The sequence below is a fragment of the Colletotrichum phormii genome (assembly GCF_030913505.1).
Source record: "Colletotrichum phormii strain CBS 102054 chromosome Unknown BDP81scaffold_21, whole genome shotgun sequence".
Classification (NCBI taxonomy): domain Eukaryota; kingdom Fungi; phylum Ascomycota; class Sordariomycetes; order Glomerellales; family Glomerellaceae; genus Colletotrichum; species Colletotrichum phormii.
The window spans coordinates 609,303-630,308 of NW_026851463.1; the positions used below are offsets into that span (position 1 = coordinate 609,303).

The 21,006-nt window shown below is 54.6% G+C and overlaps 4 protein-coding genes across 4 annotated transcripts; 2 read left to right on the forward strand and 2 right to left on the reverse strand.

The window, feature by feature from the left end:
• Positions 1 to 109: 109 nt before the first annotated feature.
• BDP81DRAFT_397979 (uncharacterized protein) lies at positions 110 to 6,189 on the forward strand (the record flags this gene model as incomplete). Its single annotated transcript, XM_060588393.1, has 3 exons — positions 110 to 3,032; positions 3,081 to 3,544; positions 3,598 to 6,189. 3 exons carry the CDS (start codon positions 110 to 112, stop codon positions 6,187 to 6,189), a joined length of 5,979 nt encoding a protein of 1,992 aa, XP_060441205.1.
• Positions 6,190 to 7,352: 1,163 nt separating this feature from the next.
• BDP81DRAFT_328406 (eukaryotic translation initiation factor 3 subunit E) lies at positions 7,353 to 8,745 on the reverse strand (the record flags this gene model as incomplete). The annotated part of the gene is made up of 2 exons (XM_060585214.1): positions 7,353 to 8,267; positions 8,347 to 8,745. 2 exons carry the CDS (start codon positions 8,743 to 8,745, stop codon positions 7,353 to 7,355), a joined length of 1,314 nt encoding a protein of 437 aa, XP_060441206.1.
• Positions 8,746 to 9,390: 645 nt separating this feature from the next.
• BDP81DRAFT_328549 (mitochondrial large subunit ribosomal protein-domain-containing protein) lies at positions 9,391 to 9,939 on the forward strand (the record flags this gene model as incomplete). The annotated part of the gene is made up of 2 exons (XM_060585228.1): positions 9,391 to 9,744; positions 9,871 to 9,939. 2 exons carry the CDS (start codon positions 9,391 to 9,393, stop codon positions 9,937 to 9,939), a joined length of 423 nt encoding a protein of 140 aa, XP_060441207.1.
• A 639-nt stretch (positions 9,940 to 10,578) lies between these two features.
• On the reverse strand, positions 10,579 to 14,044 carry BDP81DRAFT_100338 (uncharacterized protein). Its single transcript, XM_060581360.1, has one exon. The coding sequence runs from the start codon at positions 13,886 to 13,888 to the stop codon at positions 10,586 to 10,588; it is 3,303 nt and encodes a 1,100-aa protein (XP_060441208.1). The 5' UTR covers positions 13,889 to 14,044; the 3' UTR covers positions 10,579 to 10,585.
• Positions 14,045 to 21,006: the final 6,962 nt, after the last annotated feature.

The window sequence follows — 21,006 nt, forward strand, 5'->3', positions numbered from 1 at the left end:
ACCGGTTGCCAAGGCTGTGATGGCCAACCCGCCCTGTTCAGGAACTCCACCCCTCGGAATGCTCTGATAAGACCTCCGTCTCTCCTAACAACTCACATGGGGGATCACAATGGCGTCCATCAAGTCTCTAGGCCTGCACCAGCCTAGCGGCCTCCAACACACAGCTCACGAAGATGCCCCGCCGTCGACCTACGCATGGGAGACATCAACCGACCCCGATCATAACGAATACGACGATACCACCGAGGTCGAAGATGAGCTACTGGTCACCAAGAACTGCGTCGTTTGGAGCCGCGGGGGCGTCTTTCGCAAATCCTACAAATTCGACCTAGAAAAAGAGCCCGTCACTCAGGCCCTACTCGCTTCCTTTCCCACTTCCGACTACAGCAAAAAGACGCCGCAGCAAACCCCGAAGAGCAAATCTACAGAAATATCGACCGAACCCCGTCGTCTATCCCGAGCCTTAGTCGTCTTTCTACGCACACAAGCACACGTTTACTTCCTCTCCGGCACGAGCCATGTTGTCCACATGCCTTTTGAGGTCGAGGCAGCCTGCGCAGCACCCCAGGGTGTCATCATCCAGCGCAAGCAGCGAGGAGATACCACTGCGCCTGTCTCTCTCAAGTTCCCCAAAGTGCCGCCCAACTCCTTCGTCTCCTCGCAAATCACCGTCACTTCCCCACGAAGCTCACAACATACCGTCTTCTCCGTAGAGGGTCTAAACAAGCCCAAGTCGCTACCCTTGAGGCTAAGCTCGACGCTCGGAAACATGTGGGAGGGACCATTGGAACAACCAGACTCGCATTGGCCCCGTTTGGTGTGCTTGTTGGATCCCTTGCAAGAGTTGGGGCTCATCGTTGCTCGTCCAGATGGTGCCGCCCGAGAGAAGAGGAGGAAGAGTACGGCAAAAGCGCCATGCTTTCTAGATCCCGCAGAAGAGATATTGCACATGGAGGAAATCAAGCATCCCGGTGCACCCAATACCAAGAACGCCGAGCCACTCATTCTCGCCGTCACCATTAACCGAGAAGCCAGTACATACGCAGTGTGGAGAGTGACATATGTCAAGAACGAGGACCCCTTCATCGGCCGCCTTAAGAAGGACAAGAGCAGGGCAGAGCGTCGCCGTAGCTCTATGCAGCCGCACTTCGCCGCCAGTGGTGCCTCGACGCCAGTTCAGACAAACTTTCGAGAGAGCTTTGGTGCACCATTGCCGGGAAAGCGATCCAGAAAGAGTGAAAAGATCGAAAAGCCGGACAGGGTTGAGAAGCCGCTGGACTTGGTGTCGTCTTTCGATCTGGACAAGGAATCCGGTGCCAACCGGAGGCAGTCACGACGAGTGAGCTCTATGCTGGCTCGCGCCGATCTCTCTGCTTCCCAAGAACGCTCCGTCTTCTCTGAGCAGCCCTTGGCTGGCCCAGTACACGGCGGATCCAAACGAATCGAGTCTTATGGTAGTCAGGGGCCTAGACTTAGTGGTGGCTACAGCTCATTCAACCACAATCAGACCATTCATCCAAGTCTTGGCAGCTTGCTCGAGGCTCCCATCGACGGTGTTTTGGAAGAACTTCGAGTCGGCGGTGACTTTGAGGGCTTCCACAACATGGGCCTTGACGACCACGTCTTCGATGGTTTGTCGCAGGAAATGATGTTTGCAAAGATCCAGTCCATTTCTCTGGATAATTCCAACGTGCGGTATTCCTTATCCAAGCAGCCTGCTCGTGGGCATTGCAAGGTCTTCATCTTGACAGCACCACAATTCGCCGTAGACGACCCCCTCCGCGGTGAGCTGCTCATAGGGATCCAAGACTCCCTCGATAAGAGACTGCAGCTCCTGACTATCGACCTCCAACGAGGGCCACGTTTTCTTGTTCCACCAAAGCCTGGCAAAAGCTCAACCTCGTCAGAAGATCCAGTAAGATTAGCTTGCGGCGCCCTTCGGCGGGCTCACCACGTTGTGGACTCATGCAAAGTGACTGACGGCGACATTTCGGTTATACTTATTCTATCTGAAGGGCACGAGGGTCGCAGGGAGCTCAGCATACAGGCGCCATGGAGTCAAATCACACCCATCAACCTTCCTCCAATGTCATTGGAGAACGTAAGAAGCTTGCATTACCGCGGCCGGGTTGTCGACAGAGATGTCCGGCATCGCAAATCTGAAAACATTGAGGTCGCAAACGGAAATGTCGGAGCTCTCAAATGCTCCAAGGCGAAGGGCATCGTTGACATGGTTGATGGTGATGGCAGGCACCATCAGATTCAAATCCAGCTTCAGCCTCGCAATCACCAGGTGCGAAGAGTGCTCGACGCTTGTCGGAGCATTCTTCCTGCTTCTCACGCAGAGAAGATGTTCCCTGGCTGGTGGCATATCATGATATGGTTGAAGAGCGAGGAGTTCGAAGTCGCTGATGCTGAGTGGTCAGCGCTGGTCATTCAGCTTCTAGCCATCTATCTTGCGCTGGGCAAGGCCAATGCGACACAAGAATCTCTTACGAAGCCTTCGAGGGGTAAACGAAGACCTCAATCTGGCTCATTCGGGTCAATACAAGACATTGAGGACTGGAACACTTTACATTTATACGAAACCCCTAATGCTTTGGGCTGCCCCAGCTGGCAGCAAACAAGAGGCTGGGATTGGACTCTCGGTGAAGATGGCAGCGACGATTTGGCCAGTTCGTCCGATCCTGGTCTTAGAGATACCAAGTTCATGTCTACTCACATCCAGTACGCCAAGGGCTACTTGGCATCCCCGCTTGGCGAGAAGGCCGTTGGCGTCAACGGATATCTGCCGACCGGTCAGCAACGCAGTGCAGAAAATCGTGGCAATGCTGCATGGAACGTGTTTGTAGCTCTCCATCTTCTGCTTGAGGAACAAAAGTTGGAGATCATGACACCTGAATATGCTTCTCCGGGCACAGCGCCACTTCGGGTGGTCATGTGTCAAATTGCCCGTTGGTTGGGATGGCACGACTTCGTCACAGTGTATGAGCTGGGAATTCAGGAAGAATTGGAATCTTGCTATGATACAGGTCAGCAGTTCCCGAAAGAGATTTTGAGAAGATAACTAACCAAAGCAGAACTCCGCCTCGAGGTCCCCCTTACGCAACCGTCGGGCGTTGACTTTGACATCTTCCACTGGATACAGACGTGTCTTGCCGCCGGCCAATACCATCCTTACCTCACACTAGCGAATCTTTATCACTCACAAAATATGAAGGCGGATCAAGAGCATCTCAAGGATTCCAGATGGGCTTCTATCACGCCAAGGACACTAATGTTCAAGCGGCTCTTCGAGAAGCTCACTCCAAAGAGCAGTGCTGCTAACATGGTCGAAGCAATGCACTCTGCGGGCATCAGCAGTCGAGTGCTCGAAACCCTTCCAGAGGCTGTGCTTGCACCGCTCAAAGACTCAATTGCTAGATGTCAAGCTCGGCCACCTGTTTCATGGCCGAAGGACCTGTTGGAGCTCGTCAATCGTGGTGATATCAGCATGGTGCTGGCGCCGATCAAGAAGTTGCAGAAGAGCGGCGCCAACATTCTTGTCAGTATTTTATGATTTTGGCCTCTCTGACACTCTGTACTAACAAGTCACAGACACCCACGCATAATGCGTCATGGGACTACCGAACTATATGCCACAGTGTCGACGAGTACAACAATAATGGTTACGATGAAGGGCAGGGAACTGAGCGACAGGCTGTCATACGAGCACTATTCAAAGAGGACCGTCGTCTCAATGAAGCCCAGAATCTCCTATCTACTCACAGAGCTCGTGTTGTCCGTCTGGAAGCCGATGCAGCGTGGTCAGAGAGTGAATATCTCGAAAGACAGAAGGAACTCGTGTCCAGAATTGCTACGGGCACTCTGGCCATCCCTGCCGGTCGAGCGCTCTTGTATTACAGCTTACGATACCCGCTCTTGACGCAAAAATTCCACGTGGCCGGGTTTAACCTCAATTGCGTCGTTCGTCCAACAAACGTCACCGTCGGCGTCGACAAGGCACTTTTCACGGAAGAAAAGGTCTGCTGGGGTTTCTTCCACCAGGGCGTGGCGGCCGGACTTGCCATTTCCCCAGAGGCCAAAGGTATCGACACCTCTTGGATCTTGTACAATAAGCCTGGTCACGATCTGAGCAATCGACACGCGGGCTTTCTACTTGCTTTGGGTCTAAACGGACACCTCAAGGGAATTGCGAAATGGGTTGCTTTCAAGTACCTCACTCCAAAGCACACCATGACCTCGGTTGGTCTCTTATTGGGGCTTGCCGCATCCTATATGGGCACCATGGATTCTCTCATCACTCGTCTTCTCTCGGTCCATGTTACTCGCATGCTGCCTAGGGGTGCTGCAGAGCTAAACCTGTCTCCCTTGACCCAAACTACAGGTATCATGGGAATTGGTCTCCTCTATTGCAACAGTCAACACAGACGCATGAGTGAGATCATGATGTCAGAGATCGAGCATATGGATGAGGAAGACGAAGACGAGCCCCTTCGAAGCGAGTGTTACCGTCTCGCCGCCGGCTTCTCCCTTGGCCTCATCAATCTCGGCAAAGGCAACGACCTCCGTGGGCTTCACGACCTGAGGCTCACCGAGAGCCTTATCACTATTGCCACGGCGACGAAGAAGGTCGAAATGGTACACGTTCTTGACCGAGCAGCAGCAGGTGCAGTCATGGCACTCGCCTTGATTTTCATGAAATCAGAGGACCACATCGTAGCCAGGAAGATTGACGTACCAGAGTCTATCGTCCAATTCGACTACATCCGGCCTGATATCTTGCTGCTGCGCACAGTCGCCAAGAACCTAATCATGTGGAACGAAATCGAACCAAAGTTTGAATGGATCTTGGAAAGCCTTCCCAAGGCGTACCGTGGCCGGCACAAGCTGGTCAATACCACCAAGCTAAAGAGTACCGACCTACCATTCTTTAGCATCGTTACTGGAATCTGCTTCTCTATCGCGCTGCGTTATGCGGGCAGCGCGTCAGCGAGGGTACGAGACCTCTTGATACACTACCTCGACCAGTTTATCCGTATCTCTCGGATACCTGCCACTCCACGACCACCTCCGCACGACTATCCCATGTACGACGAAGAGCTCGCCCGATCCAACGCGCGCATGTGCCAGGACGTTCTCGCGCTCTCCGCCGCCATTGTCATGGCTGGCACCGGCGACCTTGTGGTGCTGCGTCGTCTTCGTCTACTACACGGCCGCGACGATCCCGATACTCCGTACGGCTCTCACTTGGCTGCCCATCTCGCCATTGGGTCTCTTTTCCTCGGATGTGGAACAGCCACCTTTGGCACGAGTAACATGGCCATCGCCAGTCTGCTCATCGCGTTTTATCCCATATTCCCCACGTCGGTTATGGACAACCGCTCTCATCTCCAAGCCTTCCGCCACTTCTGGGTCCTAGCCACCGACCCTCGCTGCCTCGTCGCAAAGGACGTTGCAACAGGCCAACCAATATCTGCCCCCATCGAGATCCGCAGGAAAATGAACGGAGCCCACGATGCAGAGGACGTTGCCGTCATCCGCAACACACCATGCCTCCTGCCTCCCCTAGTCGACATTGCCAGCATCCGCACCGACGCAGGCCCAGCCTTCTGGGACCTCGAAATCGACTTTGAGAAGAACCCGTCGCTCGTTGACGCTTTCAAGGAGAACCAGAGCCTCTACCTCCGCCGGCGCCCCGCACAAGAAGCACCCTTCACGTCGACGCTCCGCGCCCTCGGACGCGATGCGTTGGCCGACGTTACAGACAACGGCACGCGCGATCCGATAGAATGGATCTTTGGCCTCGATGCCCTCCGCGACCTCACGTACGCCGAGCGCGCCACCGTTCTGGACCGTAGCACGAGCTCCGAGGGCGCTGCTAGCGAGACTTCGGGGTCCGCGGTGGACGCTCGTCTCGTGCTGGAGAGGAGTATGAACGGGTCCTCGCGGGAGAGGCTCCTCGGGCTGAAGATGCTGTTTGAGTGGGCGGATCGACGTGCGCAGCTTGATGGGGGTGCTTGGGCTAAGGGCAAGGCTGCCAGGGCTGGCGGTGGTGGTGGTGGAGGTGCGGAAGGGGAGAAGAATCAGGAGTGGTGGATGCGTGATAGTGTTGTTGAGGAGCTCAAGGGGCGGGTGTTTATGGCTGGTCGCGAGGACGGGATCGGGCAGAGTCTTAGGAGTATTTGAAGTTGTGTGGGCAGGGGAGAGGGGATGGGAGAAAGATGGGGTTTAGATTATCGTTATGAAGAAACGTCTTATGAAGAGGAGTTTGTCCCGTTATCCTCTCCTCCTATGAGATTATGATTTCTGAAAAGGGTGTTGTCTTCGCAATGATCGTCCATGAGTATTCGTCCCATGGTGGGAGGCTTCATAGCCACGAGAAGTCAGAGTCGCAGGACGACGCGAGAAGTGCCCGGCAAGGCTACATCTCAGCGATCTGATGTTGTGGTTGTATGAAATCGTTGAAGATATGGCGTCCTTTTCGAAAGATTCTTGGCACTGAAAAGGATGGTTATGGTTGAGGCATCTGATAGACTTCCTAGCTTCACATCGTCAGCGTATCCCACCACCCATACACCGCATCCTTCAGTCAAGCCTCACACATCCCCCCCATCAGATTGGAGGACGTTGCAGTGGACAACACATTTGGGCATGATAATAGGGATAAGGAGAGCCGCTCACCCTTTTGCGACTTGACGACTCCCACCACTCCCGAACCTAATGAGCATCACCGTCACATCACATGGGATAGAGTAATTACTTTTTCAAACTGGTAACATTTCAATAAGTGCGGTGAATCTACTTTCATCCCCTATCTCAGGCTCTCTCTCTCTCTCTCTCTCTTTCCGCGTCTCGAGCCTTCACCCCTCTTCACTAGCCCTTTTGGGGGATGTTGCCCCCCGGTTTTTGCCCTGAACGCCGTGCCAATGCAAAAAGAAGCCTCGGGGATTCCTCTCTGTGTGTAATGTGTGTGTGCGATATGACCGGGATCCTCGATTCTTTTTTCCGAAATCCGCCACACCACCCCTTTCCCACCAAACCTCGTGGCCAAGAAGGAAATCTTCCACCTCGTAAAGAAGTAGAACGCGTTTCCTTCTAGTGTCATGTTGAGTGGTGTAGGTCTATCGTGTCATGTAAAAGAAACCCGGGTTTCTCCCCCTTCTTTTTGGATCACCAAAATTCCCCATCTTTTTGTGCGGTAATCGATTTTTCATGTGATTCGTTGTGGCCATTAAGCTAGCGTCTTCTTCCGCTTGCCCTTCTCAGAAATCCCAAAGCATCTGCTGCGGCTTCTGCTTGTGCTGCTTCTGCTGCTGCTGATGCTGCCCCCGCGTCGACGAAGCCAAATCCTACTTGGAGACGGCGGCGGTGAGCACCTGCGTGCGGAAGAAGCCACCCTTTGTCTTCTCGATAACCTGCTGGTAGACGTTGTTGGGCGGGTGGTTCATGATGACGGTACCCTCCTGGCTGTCAATCTTGGCATCGAGGCGGGTCTCGCGGATGAGGTTGACGATCCACTTCTCGCCGTCGTCGGGGTTGAGGCCGAGCTTGGCGGAGAGGTCGCGGATGTTCATGCGGCTGAAGATCTTGCAGTAGCTCTCGCAGATGAGGTGGCGCGCGGCGTCGACAAAGGCGTCGGACGACGACATGAGGAAGAAGTCGGCGCGGCAGACCTCCTCGGCCTTGCGGAGGGCCTCGCGGGCGGCGTTGAAGTCGTGGGCGACGTACAGGGCCGAGACGAACTCGGTGACGGGGTCGGCGTACTCGTAGGCCTCCTGGCGGACGTAGCGGATGATATCCTTCATCTGCTTGGCCTGCAGGGAGGAGTTGCGGGAGCGGGAGCGGCCGGTGATGACAGCGGCGATGAGGTAGCGCAGGACCCACGGGCAGGCGGTCTGGATGGTGTTGATGTAGGCGGCGGAGAAGAAGAGGTCCAGGATGGGCTCGCGGGCGGCCTCGTGATTGAAGAGGGGGAAGAGGGCCCAGTGGACCAGCATGGTGCGGTGGTCGAGCTGCGCGCGCGGGTTGTTGAAGAGCTTGCTGTCGATGCTCTCCTTGACCTTCATGATCTCCTCGACGGCGGAGTCCCAGTTGGTGGTGAGGATCTCGGAGGCGAGCTTACCCCAGGTGGCAGAGGCGACGCGGTCGTTGTCGGTGGACAGGACACGGAACTGGTACAGCAGCTCGGCTGCCGCGCCGTAGTTGCCGCAGCGGAACTGGAACTGGCCAAACTCGTACAGGGCGTTGACCATCTCGATGGTGACCTGTTTGGTAGTATTATAGTCAGCATGTGCGCCCGCGTGTGAAGCTTTGGAAAAGTATCAAGGACACAAGGCCACTCACATCGTGATCCTTCTTCAAGAACTCCAAGTTGGCAACCTTGTCGCTACGCAGGGCGCCAACGACATCCTCGCGAGTCAACAGCTCCGAAATCTTGGCCGTGTCCTGCTCGTACTTCTCAAGCTGCGCAATAACATCGTTGCGCTTCTTGGCGTACTCAGCAGGCGCCTCGGCGCCGCCGTTGAGGTCCTGGTACAGCTGGGCGACGTAGTCGGCCATGTTGGTCTCCTCGAGCAGCTTAATCTTGCCGGCCAGGATCTTGCGGGCACCGGCATCATCGCCCTTATCCTCGGCACGGCCGGCCTCGAACTCGATCAGCGGGAAGACGAGGTGGCGGGACAGCTGCGACGCGAGCTTGGGCAGGATGCTCTCCTCGCCGAGGGCGGCGTAGACTTCCTCCATGATGGGCGAGGTGTATTTTTCGGGTGGTGGATGGGTGGGGTTTTGTGTTGTCGGTCGGAGGACGTTGGACCTTTGGTTTCCTTCAGTGTTGGAAAATACCGGATTCGTGAAAATCGAGGTATGGAGTCGTCGCCTAAGGGGAGGAGGAGGAGGAGGGGGGGTGTGGTGTCGTCGGCCGTCCGGTTCGGGGTCTGCGCGATCGTCTTTTGCTCAATCTTTTCCTTTCCGCTGAGGGACAGAAAGAGTTTTGGGCATTTTCGCCAAAGGGCAGGTTTGGTGGGGGGCTTTGTGCCGGGGTTTTCCCGCTCCCGCCTAACACGCTGAACCACTGGAAGGACAGCTTTGTGCTCTCCGTATTACCTTGGTGGCCCACGGCAGCTTACCTAAGAGCATCTGCACCTCTGGAAAAATGTGGGGAGTCGGTGAATTCCACGTCAAGTGCACGGTCCATCGACACGCTCCCAATTGATCCGAGCTTCAACCGGCGCGAATCCCTTCACCACCAGAAACCTCTGTACCAGCTCTCCGTCACAGCAAAGATCCAGCCAACGCCGACCAGAGCCTTCTTCCCCATACCGAAACCTCGCCCTATCTGTGCCTCAAACGATACCCAGGATCCCAGAGCCCCGAACCAAATATTCCAAAATGCGCTCAGCAGTCAGGAGCGCCGCCCTCGCCCGGCCTCAACTCACCTCCCTCCTGACCCCGAGAACATCCGCCTTCCTCCCCTCAATACGCTTCTCCTCCACATCCTCCGCCGCCGAGACAACGACAACGACGCCGCCAAAGACCACAGCGAGACCATACGTCATCAGCCTCACCCCCTCTAACCAATTCCCCGTCTACGCGCGCACAAAGGCCGCCGGCTCGTCCAAATTCACCATTGTCAAGAAGATTGAGGGAAACAAGAAGGCGTTTGCCCAGGACCTCGCTCGCGAGGCCGGCTTCGCCAAGGAAGAGGTTAAGTTGAACCCCATTACAGGACACGTTCAGGTCAAGGTACGTCGGAGCTCTTCCTTTCCCTTCCTCTGCCCCTAGAGAGTGGAGTGGTGAATGAAACAATTCTTCCACCTCCAGCTACCGGGTCCCGCAACCGTATTTGGCCCAATTCTAACAGTAACATAGGGCTTCCACGTCGAAAAGGTCAAGGAGTGGCTGACCACCGCATCGGGGGACCCTGCGAAGACGGCATAGATGTTGGGAAATATTAGGTGCGGTTCGCTACCCAGCGAGGCCGAGTTGTATAATCACAAATTGTATCATACCACCTGGAGCAAGCATGGACAATTGGTCGTTGCTCTATGCTAAGGGCATGGATTGAAAAGTTTGGTACGATACTGCGCCATTGACATAGACATATGGCGATGTACTATTTAGCTCTGAAGAGAGCCACATTTGACCAAAGGCTCCTCCCTCAACGCGTTACAGCTGAGGCATTGTGAAAACTGAAATGATCCCCTCGATACTTAGATACCTGAACTCTTATCACAAACTCAAGATCGTCGCATACCACATCACTGGTACCACTAGTGTTTGGATGTGATCCTCGAGGTATTCTTGCATTTCCGATATATACACCTATGAAAGACGGTCCTTGGACCAAGTAGCCTCGCTCCATGCTCCCAGTAAACTCCCGTCAGCTCGCCAAAAGTCTTTTTTGGTTACAACACTTATACAAAGACGCGTCATATACATCTAAACGCCTTGTTCGGGCGCACAAGTCCCGAGTTTCGGTCTTATTCTTCGGCCCATCATGCCCATCCGCTGAAGAGTCCTGCACCGAGCTTGCTTTTCCCCGTCCTTTTGCTTCAATCCATTCGTGCTGAAGTCGTAATGATGCCTATGACTCAAGCGAGGCGTAGGCAGCAAGATTCCTCATCACCCCGTCTTTCGTCCATTCAGGGGATCGCATCATCATCATCTTGAAGAGGCTTTCTTCAGACGGTAATGAGTCCGCGGGGACTAATGAGTTGGGATCATTGGGATCCCGCGCCTTCTCTGCCAACCTCCGAAGGGTTGAGATGCCAGACGTAGCAATGTAGACCAACCCAGTATCTCGACCTGCGGGGTCTCCTTGGCCGCTCCGTGTTTGCCATGGCTGCTCAAATTGAGCTCCAAGCACTTGCACAAAGTGATACAGAGATTGAGCAAAGCCGTTGCCACTGGACAACCATGATTTAGCAATTCCTGTCTCATACCCGGGTGCGAGAGAAGCGATGATGTCTGTAGCCAATAGACCCTGCATCAGCCAAGGCTTCCGGTCTTCGACAAGCCTGAAGAACTTCTCCGGTGCCTCGATGTGTGCAACGATGGATTCTGGTGACTGGATGGGGATGACCGTGGTAGCTAGAGCAAATGAGCGTGTCAACAAGTCGTATGGCGGGCTGCTGTTGGCTTCCATGGCAAAGAGTGTCTTGTAGTGCGTCCTGTTCGGTTCGTCACGAGCCAGGAACCGAGCCAACGCGTCGACGGCATGGAAAGTGTAGGTGTGAACGCCAGGCTGATAAGGTGGGAAGTAGAGCTTGTTGTCCATCACAGCCGGTCCGGGTGCTGGAGCAAAAGCTAGCAAAAAGTGCAATAAACACAAGGCCTGCTCACGACCAGGTATTTCGACTGCGCCTGCGATGTTGGAGAGTAGAATGATGGCGTCTTTCATGAACTCGAGAGTGTTTGCATTCGTCCGGAACAACATGGTCCTCGTACCAAGATATCTGATGACGGCGCAGAGGAACTTGATGACTAGCTCGTCACCGAGGACCAGATGGTTTTCGTTCGAAGCTTCGGGGAAGGAAAGGTTGCGTAAGATGGTGATGACGCAAGAGAACCGGTCAACAGCACGATCGAGTTCGTACTCGGGAGATCCAAACTTGGGCAGCTCCTTCACGCCCATCTTATCGGTCCAGCAGGCACGAGCCACGTCCTCGTAGGGAGTCAATTGAATGTCTGAGGAAGCCTCCTCGGTGTTTTCGACAAGCAAGTCCAGCTGGTCCTCAGCACACTCCAGTAATGCTTCGATGAGCTCTTCGCAGTACTTGAGATGAATATGCAGGGCCTGGTGCTGGGTAGATGTGACAGCGGCAAGGGTATCAAGAGCAAGTCGTACTTCGCCGTGGATTCCAGACTCCAAGCTTCGTGTAAGAGCGTGCAAATCTACGTATCCAAGTTCATATGGGGGTGGGATGTCTGGCTTCAGGCCTTGAAGCTCCAAGCCTTTCAAGTCGAAAGCACGAATGTTGATACCACCGTAGGTCTCCAGGGGGCGAGCACTGGGCGTGTATTCGTCTGATTCTTGAGCCAGCCGCAGCATACGGGGCTTGATCGAAGCTGCCATGGGGTTCTGGTCCAAGCCAGGAGGGGCAGGCATGGGCAATCCTCCGCCCTTGACTGACGCCGGAGAAGCTGCTGGGAACCCTTGAGGGTGGCCCGGTGTCGGTTCTACGCTGCGAGACAAGCTGTTCCGAGCATGGCCTTGCTGCGCACTCGCTGGCGTATGTGGCCCCGGAGCTTGAGGAGTCTGGAAACCATTGACAGACGGAGGCTGACCGCTAAAAGACCCTTGCTTAACGGGAGTTTGAGCTTGAGGCGGCATTGGCGGTTGACCAGGTTGCATCATTTGCTGCTGCTGAGGCGGCATCGGCCCTTGAGGAGACATCTGCTTTGTGGGTGTTGATTGGGGTTGCGCGCCTGGCGGCATTGGCTGGTTTGGCATACCCTGTTGTTGTTGTTGTTGCGCCATCATGCGTTGTCGACTTTGCTGCGCAACCCAAGCCTCCTCAAATCTCAGGAGGTTCCTCTCGTATATCTCCTTCAACACCTGGGGCGCCTGGGGAATTTGACCCGGGTGAAATCCAATGCCATTGGAAACATGAGGCCATTGATTCCCAGCAGTCGTAGGCTTGTACCCTCCCTTGCTCTGCACGGCTTGGAATAACGTCAAGAGATTGACCGGCCGGTTGCCGATGACCGGGTTCGCATCGAGCTGTTGGCCCTTGGCGGTCATGAAAGTGGTGAGACTCTTCATGAACTGCTCTGGATCGGTTCGGGGCATCTGTCGCTGCTGGGGCTGAGGCCTTATGCCGCCCGGGGGCATTTGGCCGTTGGGCATCTGCATGGGCTGCTTCGGCATCATCCCACGGCCTTGCGCCATGTTCTGAGCCTGCATCTGGGCTGCCATTTGCATATTCTGCATATTTTGCATGTTCTGCATATTCTGCATGTTTTGCATTCCCTGCATTGTCCCTTGTTGCAACTGCTTCTGAAGCCGTGCCTGGTAAGCTGCCATTTGTTGGTGCTCCATGGCATTGCGCGGTTGCATATTGGGGGGCAACATCTGGTTCGGCATCTGGCCCATTTGCTGGGGCATCTGTCCCATCTGTTGAGGCATCATGCCAGAGCCCGCCATCGCATTCGGGTTAGGTGAGGGTCGCGCTGGGGAAGGCGAAGGGTTGAAGTTCGGATTGTAGCCCTGAGGCATGTTGGGCATGTTTTGTTGCATGAAGTGATTCGGTTGCGGTGTGCTGTGCTCGGAGGGATTCGGTGACGCTTGAGGCGCAAATTGTTGCGCACCGGGGGAGAAGGGATGTGGTGACGCGGTCGCAACTCGCTGAGGCACGCTTCCGGGTCGTAATTGGTTCGCCATGATGGGTGAGGGTGTCGCGTTCGCAGAGCCGTTGGCTTGGAGATGGGGATACGGCGAAGGTTGACCTTGCGCCTGTTGGGGCATACCGGGCTGGTAACCGGGAAAGGTCTGAGGCGTTTCGGAGCGCGACGTTGGCAACATGCCGGGATTTTGTCGCGGTGAGCCGGCGAGGCTATCTTCGCGAGGACGAGGTCGTTTCGATGGAATAACGGGGTTTGTTTGATAGGCGGGATTCTGGAAGGATGACGGAGAGGCATTGCGCATTTGGCCATTTTGCATGGCAGCCATCTGCTGCTGCTGCTGCTGCTGCTGCTGCTGAACCTGTTGTTGCTGTGCCTGCTGAGCCTGTTGGGAATTGGCGAACTGGGCGGGATTGAAATGGGCAGGGCTGCCCATGAAGGCGGAGGGATCCATCATGGCTCCGGCCGCGTTGGGATCGTTCATGTGTGGGAAGCCGTTGCCATTATGGTTGGGGACCGCGGCTTCGTTCATCCAGGTGCTCATGGTTGAGGTCGTCTGGCGCGACCCATGGAGCGATTACTGGGAAAATTAGCGACTGCAACGAAATGAGCCAAGGGCCATTGAGATGGAGCAGTAAATGGATGAGATGGGGAGTGACACGGCAGCGGCTTGTCGCGATGCAGACTTGTCGCGCGTCGCGGTTGTGTGTGGTGGATTGGACGTGGTGCGTGGTGCGTGGTGCGTGGTGCTGGGGGGAACGAGCGAGCGGACGAGTCGCAGGTGTGTGGGAAATCAGCAGTGGAGCCAGCCGCTTTTGGGGGATGAAGTGCGCCGGGCTGGGCTGGGCACGACTGGTGCCGGTTTTGGGGGGAGGAACAGCCCGGTCCTTTCCTCAGTCGGGTCTGACTGTCTGAGTCGGCTGGGAAGGTGACTCTGGCAGCTGGCCGTGCCTTCTAGGAGTAAGACTGGGAGGGTACTGGGAAGGAAGGCTGTGGCGCGCAGGGAAGGGAAAGAGTGAGAGAGGCTAGGTAGGAAGGGGAGAAAAAAATTGGGCAAGGCAAAGGGAGCATGAAATGAGAAACGCATCACAGCCAAGCCAAGAGAGGCAATCATCAGACTCACGAGACAGGCGAACAGGAACCGTCTTGTAAGCTTAGATTATTCTCAAGTGACTAGCCACATGTGGGCTGGGAAGTGCGCAAGGAACACAAGGCAAGGTAGTAGCAAAAGGGGGAAAAGGCAAAAAGAGGGCAGAGGCGATGTGAAGCCTGCAGTGCCCAGGATCGCGAACTCGCGCAACCACAGGCATCAGCAACCACGTCGACAGGTGTCAACCATCAGAAAGGAGACATCATCGCATCAAATAGAGGTCACGAGATGATGGAAATAGCACTTACAACTCTATCGGCGGCCCGGGGGTGATCGGGATGGGGGTGCGAGGATTGGGAAGGGGAAAAAAAAAGGGTACGACTTTCGGGGCGGCGGCGGAGGGAAGCAGTACAGCTTCGGGTCGGGGCAGGGCCAGAACAGAGAGCAGAACAAGAAGAAAGCCTCAAAGCAAAAAGCGATGGGGGTGGGCAAGCGACCAGCAGCAAGCCATGCAACAGAAAGGCTGAGAAGAGAATGAGATAGAGAGAGAGGGTGTGCCTGGTCTTACCTAAGAAATGCTACTCAAAAGCGATGAACAACGGAAAGCAAAGCAGCTTTGTTTGGCGGTGGGCGTCCCGAATCAGAGGTAACACTGCTGCAGCTTGGAACACTGATGAGAGCGAGCTGGGCTGAGAGTCGTGGATTATTAGAAAGGGAGGGTGGATGAACTGCGAACTGTGAACTGAGCTGGCTTCGAACGCGACCTGACTGAGTGAGTGAGCGAGTGTGTGTGTCCTTCCTGGCTGTGTCGTGTCTGTCTGTCAAGTCCTGCCTGCTTGGTCTTCGAACTCTCGACAAATCAGCAGACTTTGGGGGCTGTGCTGTTGCTCCATTGGTTTCATCCGCCCACCGCCCGGTAAATGTTCCCAGACGCGCTTCCCTTCCGTCTACGGACTAGCGCTGTTTGGACTCGGTGGGACCATGGCCCGGAGTGAACCGAAGAGCCAATGAGGCGTCTTTGTTAGTGGTCAGATACCATACCCGTGTCTGTTGTTAGCATTTCCGGTCAGAGTCCTACCAGACACTACCAAATTGGTGTCCACCAAGTATCGCCCGCGTATTACTTTCCTCTTCTTACCTCCAGCAGAATTGCTGCTAATGCTACGGCGGGCGTATGGAATGAAGCTCACCATTGTTGTCGTCGATTCCTCCTCATTCGTCGTGATAGGTATCAATGAGCTTCCCGATGCCCATGTTCCCTGGGTCTTTTGCGCTTGTCCCCATCGCGAGTTCACAGTCACGGTGACCGTTTCCATCTTCCTCTCTGTCGACTGTCGATCCGAGGTAGTGCAGTATGGCCGGGCCATCCTTCTCCATCCCCTTGGTCGAGCCAGAAGTATTCTTCAACATCCCTTCTCTTTTCAGCACCATTTCTCGTGTCCACATGCCGCGCAGATAAGTCACAGTTTCCTGCCTCCATGGCATTCCTGCACGATTCCCGAGACTTTGCCCAAGACTTCTTGGCATGCGAAAATCGGCCAGACCACAGCTGGCGTAGCCTCCAGTATAACAGTGGCGTAGAGAAGATGTTGAGTGCAATGGTTTCCACTTGGAGAGAGAGTCCATGTGATGATCATGAAAGGATACCATGGACTGACAAACGGTTTTCCGAAAGTTGATATGGCTGCCCCAGGAAATGCTCTCTTTGACCCGAAGGTCTGCTCAAGGTGCAGGAGTATGAGAGAGGAGTAACACTAGAAGAAGCCTAGCCTATCAATCGAAAGATGATGGCGACAACGGTCCGTGGCCTCAACGTAGAGAGTAGGCAGTGCCGGATGCCCGGATGGGAAGATGAAAGGCTCGCAAGAGAAATTGTGCTCACGCCATGAGGCGATACTCGTGTCTGACAGCAATGCCAGATCACGGGGACCAGGTCGAGGAGTTGGAAGAAGGCGAGTGTGTAGGCAGGTATGTGAGCGAAGAAATGGCGATGTGACAGACTCAACTTGGTCCAGCGTCATGACAGCCAAGTTTAACAAGCTGTAGTACGTCGCACGTCGCTCTATCACCGTGCCGGGTTGTGCGTTTCCCTATCACCACCCGCAGGGGGGGTGTTGTAAAAACACGGCGTCTAGTGTAAGTGGGGAAGGCATTGCCTTGTGCAGATATCAGAGAAACGTCGGAGGCGTAGACGTCTGCATGATATGCAAACTGAAGAAAGCAAACAAGTCGAGGAAAGGAAAAGTAGACGAATTGCCGGGCATGGTTGTTGTTGTCGTCGTCGTTCGAGTAATAAATGGTGCATCTCGAGACTGCCGCTGTCGTTCGTTGTTCATGGTTAATTGCTGCAGGATGCCCCGCCAATGAAGGCCCCAAAGAGGCTAATGCGGTTAACGTGCATGCTTCCCAGTGACATGGCTCAGGTCGAAGCGGCCACCCCATCCCCGTCAGAATCGCCCAACATCAGCACCAGTAGTTGTCGGGCAGCCCATCATAAGATTGATCTCGTTACCTGATGACGGTGATGATGGCATGGTTGTTGCTGCTTTTTGTTGGCTCGTCGGCAGACACAAGGAATAGAAGCGTCGAAAAGTTGCGGCGGTCTCTGAATTGGCGTATAGCAAATGGACTGGACCAAGAGGTTTTGAGTCTCTCTACTGCAAGGCGCCGCGGTAAGGTAGGTCGCAGTAGCAGTAGCAGTAAGGCAGACTGTAGCGGTAGCGGTAGGGTCCAGGCTGCTCTCAGGGTTGTTTCGTCATTTCTTTGGCGGGATCCCATGCCTGGCGCAGTTTGGCCTGGCCCGGTGCCGGCCCCGTCACGGCCATGGCCCGCATGGCTGGCCCTAGAAGGCTTTCTACTCGTGCCTGCGCTCGATAGTTTGCTGTTGCTGTGTCGCAGTGGTGCTTGGGTTTTTCGGGTCGATTGGGCTCGAACTTGTCCGGTTTTTCTGGCCACTTTTGGCTCATTCTTTTTTTTTTTGCCTGCCCGTCAAATGTGTAGAGGGACGAAGGCTACCGCACTGAATGAAGCCAGAAGGCCTGGCCATTTATCGTAGTCGCTGGGTTGGAGACTGTCGCCCACTCGGTCCAGATACGGCCAAGCACCCCGGTCGACCCCGTCCGTCGAGTGGCCCCAGACAGGCCATGACTGTTTCGACCCTTTGTGGGAGGGAGTCTGCCCTCTGCGTCTTCTGCTGAATCGGCTTGTTTCTGGCGAGAGCGAGGCTTGCCCGAATTTCCCTCAGTCTGTCGAATTCGTTTTCTTGTGACAACGGTCTTTTTTGAGGTCGAATGATCCGTTGTTGGTGTTTTTCGGTCCAGCTGGTAGAACTTACAAGACCCCGACGGTAGGAAAACGGTAGTGAGGCCTTGGGAGGCGCTACCGTTTCCAGATCAGCAAATTCCGGTGTAAACGGCGTGAAGGGCCACGAAAGAGCAGCAACGCAGAATGCCGACAAATAGAATAACGTTAGGAATCAACGATGAACAGCATGAAGGGAAGTAGCAGAGAAGTGAGGGAAAGGTCAGAAAAGAGGAGGAAAGGGAACGGGGGCAGGTTGGGCGATTTATGTGAATTAAAGTACATGGCGGATGTACCTCCGTGCTGGTGCTGGTGCTGCCCTGGTGTCGGTCCTGCGCTCCTCCCAGTTCGGTCCCATTACTTTACAGTGCCTGCCCGTCCCTGCTTCACGGTGTCGGACAGCTGCAAAACGGTAGGTAGCCCCTCCGATGAGCTGGGTATCTCCTGCCTTCCTGACCTTGGGGATATCTGGACCCTGCTTTCCTCACTTCATCTGTGACTCTTTCCTTTTCTTTTGTGACATCCTGGCTGTTGTTTTAATTCATGGAAAGAAGTTGCAAAGTTGGGCTGAGGAAGTTGCAGCCACCCATGTGTCATGCGGGTGCTGGTGGGAACGAGGAAGGAACGTTGGTGACCCGACTCAAAGGCGAGGAAGGTACCTGCCCACCCTAGAGAACTTGGCTACAAGGTGAGGCAGGAACGGGTGGTAAGTTGCTTCCCTAGGATAAACAGCGAGTTAAAGCAGGAATTGCCGTGCCATCCTAAACTGAAAATTGCCATTCAATTAGAAAGAAGGAAATCCATATTATGGTCACCTTTCTGGCCGCGTTCTTTCCCATGGGAATGAAGTTGACGTCGGGCTTTGGGGGGGGGGGGGGGGGGAGGGGAGAAGGGCGGGGGTAGGGAAGCCTCGGAAATCAGCCATCATCACCTCCCGTGCTCCCCCATTCTGATAGACGCCTCATTTAGTCCGTGTCAGTCGTTGTCGGTGTTATTAACTTATACGCACCCGTCAATGGATTCTGGTCCTGTTCAGCCGTCTATTTCCCTCTCCTCCGATCATCCCCTTGCTCACGCGAATCTCGATCATCCCATCGGATTTCCCATCTTTCTTTACGTCGGACCTATGCCCCTACGGAAACTCTGTACTCTGGCGTACTTTCAGCAAGATCATCCAGCAACAATTGGGAACCAGCTCTGCATATCCACGTGTGCCCCCTTTTCTCCGATTTAGGTTATTGCGAGAAACACGCCCTGTCAAATAGCAAAATGCAAATTCCTGCCTCATCTCATCTCATCGCTTGCTCCGGCCTTTCTTCCCCGCCGTTCCTCTCAATCTCGCGCCCTTTCTAATCCACAGTACAATCCAATCTAAACCCCGTTCAAACGCACGGCTTCATCTTTCCCTTTGCCTTTGCGGCTTTGCCACGCTGGCTGTGTGGTAGCTGGTTGGTTGGCTGCAGGGCCCGGCCTGGCGCATCTTGTCTCTGCCACGCCGCTCATCAAGGATGGTAGCTTCGGATCCTCTTCTCTTTTCTATTTTTCAATAACCTTTTGTTCCCTTTTTCCTGTCTCATTGCAGCCAACCCTATGGAATGGATGTGCTGCTTCGCGCGAGAGCACCTTCATCTGCCTGGATTCCCATGGCTTGAACCCTCTTCGGCTATCTTTCCACTTTGTGTTGCCGTGCCTCAGTGCCTCAGGGTACGGAGTAGGTATTGGATGGGGATGGAGGACCAAGGTTGTCTCCATTCATGGATGTCACCAAGCCCAGCATCGGCCCCATCCGGGAGATGATGGGACGAGAGACGAGACGTGGATGCGCACACTGCACTAACCACACGAGATAGAAAACCACCATCAGCGCTTTCTTCGCATCCCTCCAGCTTTGCTCGATCAGGACGAATCCCTGTCAGCTTTGCCTCTGTTCGATCCTGTACAACCTCCATCAGGAAGAAGAACTTTCCAGTATCGATTCCCCCCAAGCCAGTGCAACTGTTACTCTATTTCGCTCGCATCACCTTGCCCTTAGCTTCACCGCTCGAACCGATTCAGACTCACACCTCGACGGTTCCCATGTCTCCCCACTCTTGAACACCCTTGCTGTCATGGCCAAGCACCCAAGATGCCGGACCGCATGGATAGCCCGCCGTTCACATTTACGGATACAAAAGCGTCCCTCCATCTCGCCAGACCCCCTCACCAACCAACCCTGAGGCAGTCAATGCCCAAGTCCAGGGACTGCTGAGAAGGTCGCGGGAATCGGGATAGCTTCTCGTTTCGCTCTCTTTACAATGCAAGGAAAGCTTCGAGCTTTTGAGCACATTCTGAAACAAACCACCGCCATCACGGGCGTGTTCTGGTGGATGCAGATCTGCCCAAGAAAAGGCGCACCTTCCAACCATTCATCATCCTCCCTTCATCGAGACCTAAATCTGACCAGCGAACGCCAAAGCTTGCGCGCCCGGCAGCCTTGATCTTGACCCACCTCCCCTCTTCATGATGAAATCCCATGATGCCACGATCCGTTTATACTGTGGTGGTTTACTTCCCCAGGAGTATACAGGTTTGCCGCTCTCCCGATAAAGACGAAGCCAGCATCCGCAGCAAACTACATGAACAACGCACTGGAAAGCCTGCCTTGGTCATGAAGCGCGAGCAATACAATTTCCCTCCCTCCCTCTTCACGGGGTGGGTTCAGTATTTCAGTAAGGCATTGGTGCGAGATCACAGATTATCATTCTCTTGACGAGCCGGGGGAGAAACTAAGTTTCTGGCAACACTTGCATGGGCACCACACAGCGATGAGCAGAGTTTGTCGAGAGCGTCCTGTCCTCCTCTTCCTCTGCAGTCCACGGATAGCCCACCGTCCCTCCCCGCCATCTCACCCCTGTGTTACCGTCCCTTTCCCAGCCCTGCACATCCGCCCTGTGACCAATCTGCACTGGGCTGGTTCGAACGGAACTTGTCTAGCGTAAACGTCGGCTCCACTGCTTCTGTGGAGCACAGACCTTCGACGGCGCCGCCAACCTGGATGCCCGATCTTCGTTGTTGGTTCTGTTGGTCGTCCCTGGATCCCGATGCCCCTTCACTATGTAGATACTGTTATGCTATGTGAGATAACACAGGAGCTGGAAATCATTGACTCAGATCATCGAAGATTGTATTGACGACTGGTGTTACATTAAAAATACAACTGCGGTGTGGAAAAGTAGTAGAGTAAGCGTCTAAGCCAAGGAAGGTTCCTAAATGTGAACATGCCTCAAAGGTGA

Bases quoted from the DNA above. Each gene is read 5' to 3' on its own strand.
- BDP81DRAFT_100338 (XM_060581360.1), bottom strand. From the start codon at position 13,888: ATGAGCACCTGGATGAACGAAGCCGCGGTCCCCAACCATAATGGCAAC.